The sequence below is a fragment of the Rattus rattus genome, chromosome 6 (assembly GCF_011064425.1).
Source record: "Rattus rattus isolate New Zealand chromosome 6, Rrattus_CSIRO_v1, whole genome shotgun sequence".
Lineage (NCBI taxonomy): Eukaryota > Metazoa > Chordata > Mammalia > Rodentia > Muridae > Rattus > Rattus rattus.
In genome coordinates this window covers 38129320-38138893 of record NC_046159.1, presented here as the reverse complement: position 1 = coordinate 38138893, position 9574 = coordinate 38129320, and the positions used below count along the sequence as shown (strand labels likewise).

Below are 9574 nucleotides of genomic sequence, written 5' to 3'. Positions count from 1 at the left end.
CCCCCGCCCCCCAGCTCCCCAGTTCCTTCCAGCTTCCGTGCCCCCCACCCAGCTGGGCAGGACTCTGGCTGCGCTGCCACCCCCTCTTTCGGGGAAAGGAGGCCGCAGCCGCAGACACCTGGGGCCCGAGGTTTGGGGCGGCGGGGAGGGGGGGCACTTTGCAGCCGCCAGAGCGTTGTCCAACACGTGAGACTCATGTGATGAAGCCGGGGGAGGGCGGGCAGGTCGCTCCTTCCCTCCCCGGCAGCGACCAGACGTGCTTGGAGTCACAGGGTAGAACACGTAGCTTCTACCCACCCACTCGCTCCCATTTAACCCAGCCCGCAGCCTCTCCTTACTCCTCGGCTCGTCCCCTCCAGCAACCACCGCCCCCCCCCGCCCCGCCCTAAGCACCCCCCCTTTCCCTCCCCCCTCCCCGCCCGCCCCACTTCTCATTCACTTGGCTCGCACGGCGCAGACAGCGCAGCGAGCACACACCGCCAGTCTGTGTGCAGAGCGGGAGCCCGAAGCCGTGGGGACACCCGGTCATGCACGCCCCCAACTGAAGCGACACCTCAAAGCCGCAGCTCCTGGCAGCCCAGCGCATTGCAAGAAGCTCAGGCTAGCTCATAGGAACATACCCCCTTGAGACCCTCGGATCCTCCCTTCCAGGGCAGTCCTCTCTCAGACTCTCTGCTAAGTGCAGACAGGAGCGCACAGTGGCCCCTGCTCGCCGCATCATGGAGCGGATCCCCAGCGCGCAACCACCTCCTACCTGCCTGCCCAAAACGCCAGGGCTAGAGCACGGAGACCTGTCAGGGTAAGTGTGCGCTGTGATCCCTTCAAGTCCCCGCTCCTCACCGTGTCTTCCATGCCACTCTCAACTTGGGGCATCTCTGGGCATATAGGGGGCTTCTTGCATCTGTAGGACTTCTGCAGCCAGTACGCACTCGGGAGTCACGGCTCTTTCTGGCCTTTCTCCCTGCAGGATGGATTTTGCCCACATGTACCAAGTGTACAAGTCCAGGCGGGGAATAAAACGGAGCGAGGACAGCAAGGTAGGTGCATCCCTGGGGACCCCGTCCCTTAGCCCCTCGCGTGCGCTGAGTTTCCAAGAAAAAGTTTGCTTGTTTGAAGGTTGGCTGGGGGTTTCGGGATGTGATGAGCTTATTGTCACAAGTGAGTGACTTGGGAAAGAAGGGGCAGAGAAGGTGATCCTCCGTGCGTCTCTGCGCCCTCGCAGAATTTTTTCCCCCTGGTGCTGGGTGGGGAGGAAGGGAGGAAGCTTCGTGTTCCCTTTCTCAGGCACTCACTGCTTCCATTTATTCCTTGCAGGAAACTTACAAATTGCCGCACCGGTTGATTGAGAAAAAGAGACGTGACCGGATTAACGAGTGCATTGCCCAGCTGAAGGATCTCCTACCCGAACATCTCAAACTTACTGTAAGTGAGAACCTGGCTGCGCTCCAACCCAGTTCTTCTGCCCAGAGGGCGGGTGGGGGTCACCCGCCGCCTGCAGGCGTCAACGGGAACTGCAGGCTAGACGGGCGGATCAAAGCTCCTAGTAGTTCTGGTTTGGAGGGAACCCAGACCCAGACCCAGGACTTCCAGGCAGAGGCAGAACCAGAACCATCTGGGGCCTCTTTAAGTTGGCTCCAACACTAGCACAGCTTCCTTTTGGTAGTTTTTTTTCTTTCTCACCACCTCGTAGTCTCCCTTAACTTAAAAGGAACAAACCGTGAGATTAAAAAATTACGCCCTTCTCCTTGTCCTCTTACCATCCACGAGAGGACCTACTTTATTTAATGTGTGCCTTTTCTTTTCATCATCATCTTTACTGGTAACCAAAAGCTTTCTAGATTTCCCTTCGGGAAAAGTGTTTGGATAAGAAGAGGAAAAGCCTGCATGACTGGAAGTCCTGAACGGGTGTTGGGGGGGGTGTTAAAAAAAAAATCCAGCACCCTGGGAAAGCCGTTTGGTTGCCAGACACAGTAGACATCCCTCCCTGAGTTGACACCACAGCAGAGAAATGTTATCTCCGGAGTCCCCTGAGTTAAGGTCAGGGCAGCTGCTGGAGAAATATATCTGTCAGCTCACTCCCGAGACTGTAACAGCTACCAAAATGTCTCCAAAGATAGGCAACACATGCTTGACTTTTTTTAAGCCTTTGATCGTCTATATGTATATGTTAACACATCTGCAAACTTTAAATTTAGTGGGGCAGGAAAAGCTCTTCCTATCTCGTTGTCTACACCCAATTCTCATAACAAATAGTGTGTCTAGGGACTTCACTGACCTCACAGGTGACGGAAGCTCCCTTTTTTTTTTGTTTCTTCAGACTTTGGGTCACTTGGAGAAAGCAGTGGTTCTCGAGCTGACGCTGAAGCACGTGAAAGCATTGACAAACCTAATTGATCAGCAGCAGCAGAAAATCATTGCCCTGCAGAGCGGTTTACAAGCTGGTGAGTGCCTGGCCTGATTAGTGTCTCCGAGAGCTCAGCACAGATCGAGCCCCTAGGGCTGGCTGTGGCTCCTGACTCTTAGCTATCATCTCCTTTGCACATTCACTGGGGGAGATGCTTTTCTGATTCTTTCCTAAAAGGTCATACTTTCCCATACGGAATGCTGCTGTGCGCCACCTGGAATGAGTACTTATTAGCCCAGTGATGAAATGTTCCTGTGACATTTTGGCCCGAGAGTGTCTAGGTTCTGGGAGACTTCCCCCATCCCCCTTTAAAATGCCAAGGCACCGATAATTTGCATCGTGGGTGTTTTTACAGTTGGTCTGCTGAGCCCTCATTCATGGGTGAGCAGAACACGGGTCTGCCCCTAGTGTTTTCCTGTCTCTTTGCTTCCTTGTCTTTGGATGTGGGGTGCAGTCTTGGCAGGATGACAGCAGGTTTGTTTTTTTTTTCTTGCCTGCATTTCATTGTGGTTCCCTGAATAGCCACTAGGTATCTTGGCAAATTGCACAATCCAATGAAACCACTGGTTTCATCATTCATTTATCCTGAGTTTCAGAGAATCAGGGGCACCTTCTAACCTCCCCCTTCTCCCTTCCAGATCATACAGTACAGACTAGGGGGAATCCTAACACCTACCCTTTCAGGCATTCTTCTGTTCCGTCCAAGGCTAGTACAAGAATCACAAACAAAAACCAAACCAAGCCAGCATGCCTGCCAGTTTTCTTACTAAAAATAGAAAGTTGATCAGGACTGATCTCTAGGGGAGTCAGAGCTACAGTATATGGAAAGACTTACAAATAAAGAGCCTAGTTAGAATGCACAGGGGAAATGCACCTATTTGATTAATAGGTTAAGTCTTTGTGTGGTGCCGGAGTTATTGGTTTTAGTTTTTGGGTTTTTGGGGTTTTTGTTTTTGTTTTTTTTTTTTTTTTTTTTAGTTGTTGATCTGTTTTTGTTTTTGGCTTTCCTAAAGCTCAGAAGTAACCTGCCAGTTTCAGCCTCCCAGGTCCGTGGGATTACAGGTGTGAGCTATGACAAATGTAGGCACGGCGGTGCATGCCTATAATCCCATACTTGGGAGGCAGACAAAGCCCCTTAAATTCATGGCCAGCCAGTTTTGCCTAGGGAATTCCAAGCCATCTAAGACTAAATAGGGAGACGCTATCTGTACAAAAAAGGGGCCAGGGGAGACAGTGGTCTTTTTTCGGTGGTATTGTTTCTATATTGTTTCGCTTTATGAGTGTCTGGCTCCCTGGTTCTGAGAGACTGTGGCTATACTAACTTACTGGAGATGGGTGTGGTGGCTCAGACCTGTAGCCCCTGCAGTCTGAAAGTTAAGATGGGCTCACTACGAGTTCAAGGCCAGCTTGGCTTGCTGAGTAAGCTCAGTGTCAATCCAGGCTAGAACGAGAGACTGCTTTATTTAGAAAAAAAAAAATAAGTGTGACTGTTGGACTTTTAAACACAGTAGCATGTTCCTTTTTGTGTTACAAGAAAAACTTGTAGATATTGTATATCAAGCTCATCAAGAGTAATTTGGTCTACTTCTCTGGGACACTATACAGACATAAAAAAAATCCTATTTGGGACAGTGGAGTATGTGTAACATAGCGATACTCTCTTGTACTTAATGTCAAAACCCAAGCATTAAAAAGAAAAAAAAAACTGTCTCTAAGTGGTCAGGATATGTTTGTTTTACTTTTTATACTTCTCCGTATAGACTCTAGGCATAGACTTTTGGAGTTTAGAAATGCAAATTGACCGACAGTTTGAAAAGAGACAAGAAGAAAGTCCCAGACTTACCTACAACCCAGCCTTCTAAAACCCTTCTTTCTGCGTCTTTTTCTCCAGGTGATCTGTCGGGAAGAAATATCGAGGCAGGACAAGAAATGTTCTGCTCCGGTTTCCAGACCTGTGCCCGGGAGGTACTTCAGTACCTGGCCAAGCATGAAAACACTAGGGACCTGAAGTCTTCCCAGCTTGTCACTCATCTCCACCGTGTGGTCTCTGAACTCCTGCAGGGTGGTGCTTCCAGGAAACCATTGGACTCAGCTCCCAAAGCCGTGGACTTCAAAGAGAAGCCCAGCTTCCTAGCCAAGGGATCAGAAGGCCCTGGGAAAAACTGTGTGCCAGTCATCCAGAGGACTTTTGCCCCCTCGGGCGGGGAGCAGAGTGGTAGTGACACGGACACAGACAGTGGCTACGGAGGCGAATTGGAGAAGGGTGACTTGCGCAGTGAGCAACCCTACTTCAAGAGCGATCACGGACGCAGGTTCACCGTGGGAGAACGAGTCAGCACAATTAAGCAAGAATCTGAAGAGCCCCCCACCAAAAAGAGCCGAATGCAGCTCTCAGATGAGGAAGGCCACTTCTCGGGCAGTGACCTGATGGGTTCCCCATTTCTCGGGCCTCACCCACATCAGCCTCCCTTTTGCCTGCCCTTCTATCTCATCCCACCATCGGCCACTGCCTACCTGCCTATGCTGGAGAAATGCTGGTACCCGACCTCTGTGCCACTGTTATACCCAGGCCTCAACACCTCAGCAGCAGCCCTCTCCAGCTTCATGAACCCAGACAAGATCCCAACTCCCTTGCTCCTGCCCCAGAGACTCCCTTCTCCCTTGGCACATTCGTCCCTTGACTCTTCAGCCTTGCTCCAGGCCCTGAAGCAGATCCCTCCTTTAAACTTAGAAACCAAAGACTAAACTCTTGAGGGGGATCTCCTGCTGCTTTGCTTTTCCTTTCCCCACTAATTCCAAGACCACAAAAGGTTTCTGTGAGTGCAGAGAGATCGGCCCACCATGCAGACCCGCAGAGAAGATTCAGAATGTGCGTGAGAGTGAGTGTGTGTGTGCGTGCGCTTGTATGTGTGTTTATATATGTAGGACATTAAGTTCCTTCTGACACAGGGAAGACGTGAGAAGGATGGCCTGACATCAGATGACAAGAGGTCTATAGCACATCTCTGGGCTTTTCCCGACCCAGAGAAGAGCCCCCTTTGATACAAATCAGTTGGATTTTCATATGCTTCAAAGGCTTGATCTGTGAGTCACTCTTCAGTTTGGGACATAGGTCTGTCTGTGGCTTTGAGAAAAGGTACTTTCAAAAGAGGGCTTTCCAGAGCACAGCTCACAGCCAGCTGTTAGGACCCCACCCTTCTCCTTTATTGTGGAGGTGACTCACAGCAGACTGACAGTGGTCAGACTGAGCTTTCTGCTAAGGTGGTGAGGTAGCCAACACTGGCATGTCTCGGTAGTGGTTTGGGCAAATTTCCGCAGGTCTCTTCCCCCAACCCTGCCTCTGATGAATAAAGACAATGAGTACAGTTCCTTAATTCAGGCTTTTGTGACTAGCTTACTACGGAACCGAAAATGGTCCCCTGTGTACAAGCCGAGCTGCTATGGAATCACGGTGAACCAGACCCGGTCTGTGGCACCTGTTTTTTGTTTTTTTTTTTTTTTTTAGCTCTCATTTCTACGGCATGCTTTCCAAGGAACCAAAGGAGGGTCTCAGAGATGCCCCAAACATCCCAAAGTACACAAAGCTAAGTAATCGATTGCTTACTTACTGCACAGCTAGACACGGATTTTAAGTCTATCTTAAAGCTTTGAAGCAAGCTTAGCTTCTCAAAGGCCTAGCAGAGCCTTGGCACCCCAGGATCCTTTCTGTAGGCTAATTCCTCTTATCCAGCGGCATATGGAGTGTCCTTATTGCTAAAGAGGATTCTGGCTCCTTTAAGGAAGTTTGATTTCTGATTCAGAGTCCTTGTTTCCCTGACTTGCTCTGCCAGCCCCGCACCAGCTTTTTCAAAGTGCACTATGCTTGTGTTTAACTTCTCCCAGTTTTATTTGGGCAAAAAAGTTGTTGCCTTTATTTGTAAAGCTGTTATAAATATATATTATATAAATATATGACAAAGGAAAATGTTTCAGATGTCTATTTGTATAATTACTTGATCTACACAGTGAGGAAAAAATGAATGTATTTCTGTTTTTGAAGAGAATAATTTTTTTTCTCTAGGGAGAGGAGAGGTTACAGTGTTTATATTTTGGAACCTTCCTGAAGGTGTGAAATTGTAAATATTTTTATCTAAGTAAATGTTAAGTAGTTGTTTTAAAAAGACTTAATAAAATAAGCTTTTTCCTGTGGAAGAGAAACGGTCTCCTTGATTTTAAAAATAACTTAGTGTCATGATACTTTCTCAGTCCTCTCGCCTAGTTGATCGTGGTACAGTTGCAGTCAGCTTGTTGAGTGCCTAGCATGAAGAATAAATGGAGTTCATGTAGGTAAATGCTGGATTATTTTTGTTTTGTTTTGAAACAGGGTCACATGTAGTAGCCTATACTGGCACCAAGTTTGCTGTGTAGCCAAGACATCCTTGAATGGATTTTCCAGTCTTAGCTTCTAGATGCTGGGCTTACAGCCAGGCTTCCTGGATCAGTAGAGACATGCCCTACCAACGCCTGGTTTTAGGCAGTTCCAGGGATCGAACTCAGGGCCTTATACATCTTAGGCAAGCACTCTACCAACTGAGTCGCATTCTCTGTCTTTTTAGAACTCTTGCCGAGGATCTGCACTCTAAGCAGGTTTCCAGAACTACAGCAACAACCACTTACTCCATGCTGCTTCAGAACTTAACGTGAAAATCCAGAGTCTGAGCTCATGGAATAAAGTGTGTGTGTGTGGGGGGGGATTGGAAGGTGGGGCTTCTATGGGGCTACACGTGTAGGTGAAAGTTAATGGATTATTAGGCAATAATGAAGTTGGAGACAGCACATCTCTTCGCTGAGGCAGGCCGACACTTTGAAATCTAGCAAGTTCTAATGGATTAGCCATATCCTGCATCAATACTGTTGAAAGCAACATCCCATAATTCCTACAGTTTTCCAACTTCCTCTCTTTGGGTATGTGCAGAACAAGTGTTACTGCTCTTATTAAAAAAAAAAAAAAAATTAAGTGGGAAACGACCAAGCTGCGTACTTTTGCTTTCTTCCCATCTTGATTTGTCCTGAGGTTTCCTGATGGACACCTTCCAGGCCCCAGAGCACCTGAATCATTTAGATTCGGCTAGCTATCTGGAGGCTTCCCCTACAGGGAAGTCAACTCCAGGGCATTCAAAGTACCACCTGCACAGGAGGGCCTTTGAAATGTCACCTTCTCTGATTCCTGGGGGGTCTTCAAGTGAAAGTCATTTTCTTGTGCTCAACGCTGGGCACAACTATCCTAGGTCAGGAGCCTGGACTAGGGACATGAGGCCTCTAGAGCCTGCTGCTCTGTCATGCTTGTTCCTGACTAGACACAAGGCTTCTGAGTCTCACACTATTCCTGTTGTGTAGGGTGGCATGGCCCCTAAGTCCTGCCTTAGGTAGCCTGCTCTTCCTGCCCGTTAAGTAAGTCCACTCCAAAACTCTCTCCCAGCTGTGACTCCAGGAGAGCTGGGGACACAGGAAATGGTTCAAGCACTATAAACTAAGAATAGATTTGAGGGTTCCACAGGCAGACGATCCAGAATGTCTCTTCTAGAGTCTGCCACGTGAAGCCCCCCAATACCCCACCCCCACCCCAGTCCCGAGAGGCGCAGCTGCTTGTCTGTTTTTCTGCCTCCAAAGTGTCCTGAACTTTCCTAGGCCAGGTTTCAGAAGAAGCTCCAAGGGTGTTCAGGAAGGTGTGTGAAGTGGCTTACATCCCAGTCTTCAGCCCAGTTGGGGACAAAGAAGGCCTCTGTTGAAAAGGGGGCGTGTGAGAGAGAGAGAGAGAGAGAGAAAGCCGCGAGGGGTGAAGCGTGGACTCTGGGGCCAAGGAGCGCAGAGGCCTGGGATCTGGCGGCCTTCAGACAGGGCGTGCTCGGCGGGGCTGCCGGGATGGTCTCACCCAGCGCTGACCTGCCGCGCCTGTTGACAAAACGTCACGTTTCCGACTAGAGCCTTTCATGTGCGGCCCGCGGCTAAATGCGGCTGCCGGTTCCTGGAAGCAGACGTGCCTGGCACCGCGTCAGCAGAAACCCGATCCTTGGGGAAGCTTGGCAAAGCTTCGGGATCGCTCGGTCCCCAGAAATAGGGCCTGGCTGCGGGCAAGGCCGCGGCCCCCTGGTGCGCAGCGGGACAGAATCCGAAGGCAGGGGAAGGAGGGGAGGGAGCGCGGGGTGGGGTAGGAGCTGGGTTTAGGCAGAGCTTTGGATCCCAGGGCTAATTAACAAGGATAGACAAGCTTCCCACGGCTCATCCCTCACTAATGCAGCTCTAACAACCTAGAGGCCATAATAACACATTTTGTAGATAAATAAAAGCAGGCCCAGAGACGGGGAGGTAACTGGCTCATGGTCACCCAGCTTTGGAGTGGGGCGGTGGTTCTGTGGTCTTTGTGGAACTGTAATGGAGAGCCAAGAAGGCAGCTTTCAACAGAGTCTACTCCTGAATCATTGCTGGAGCACTTCATGTTGGCCAGGCAGGCATTTCTCAGAGTCCTCCCCATACAAGGACATAAGGATCACAGCACCTGCATGAAGTAGGGGCAGTTCATATTCCCAAGATTCTGAGAAGGAAATGAAGACACGGGACAAGTTAAGTATTTGCTCAGAGTCAGCCACACAGCTCCAGTGAGTAAACTGCAAATGAAACCCAAACATTTATGCCGTGGACTCTATTGCTTACCCACAAAACTACATAGTCGTCCTTGTTACATTAACAATAAAAAATGGTTAATGTCATACTAATTACAATCATTATTGAGTATTTTCTTTATTCTAGACCTGAATGTCTTTGCTTTGGGTTTGTTTGCTTTGAGATAGCATCTCGGGTAGCCCATGCTAGCTCCCTATCCTCTTTGTAGCCAAGAATTTATTAGCTCCTCAATACCAGAGCCATGTGCTTGCTGAATTCTACTTCTTATAGCAGCTTGAAGTGCGGGCCCTAATATGCCACCACCTCATCAACATTAGCACATAGCAAGTTCTGGGCTACGTTACGAGATCCTATCTAAAACCAAAACCAAACCAATCACTAACAATAAAAAAAATATGGAGCTGGACATACAGCTCAGTTGGAAGATGCTTGTTTGGTGTGTACAAATCTGTGTGGTCATCTACAATTGTAATCCCAACCCCCTTTGGTTTGAGATCAGATTAGTTTACC

The 9574-nt window shown here is 49.0% G+C and overlaps 1 protein-coding gene across 1 annotated transcript; it reads left to right on the top strand.

The window, feature by feature from the left end:
* The first annotated feature begins 401 nt into the window (after nucleotides 1-401).
* Nucleotides 402-6601, top strand: Bhlhe40 (basic helix-loop-helix family member e40). Its single transcript, XM_032905992.1, has 5 exons — nucleotides 402-799; nucleotides 968-1037; nucleotides 1315-1422; nucleotides 2318-2441; nucleotides 4296-6601. The coding sequence occupies exons 1-5, from the start codon at nucleotides 720-722 to the stop codon at nucleotides 5147-5149; spliced, it is 1236 nt and encodes a 411-aa protein (XP_032761883.1). The 5' UTR covers nucleotides 402-719; the 3' UTR covers nucleotides 5150-6601.
* The last annotated feature ends 2973 nt before the right edge of the window (nucleotides 6602-9574 follow it).

Bases quoted from the DNA above. Each gene is read 5' to 3' on its own strand.
- Bhlhe40 (XM_032905992.1), top strand. From the start codon at position 720: ATGGAGCGGATCCCCAGCGCGCAACCACCTCCTACCTGCCTGCCCAAA. The intron at 1,038-1,314 runs GTAGGTGCATCC...TATTCCTTGCAG, and splicing joins AACGGAGCGAGGACAGCAAG to GAAACTTACAAATTGCCGCA. The intron at 2,442-4,295 runs GTGAGTGCCTGG...CTTTTTCTCCAG, and splicing joins GCAGAGCGGTTTACAAGCTG to GTGATCTGTCGGGAAGAAAT.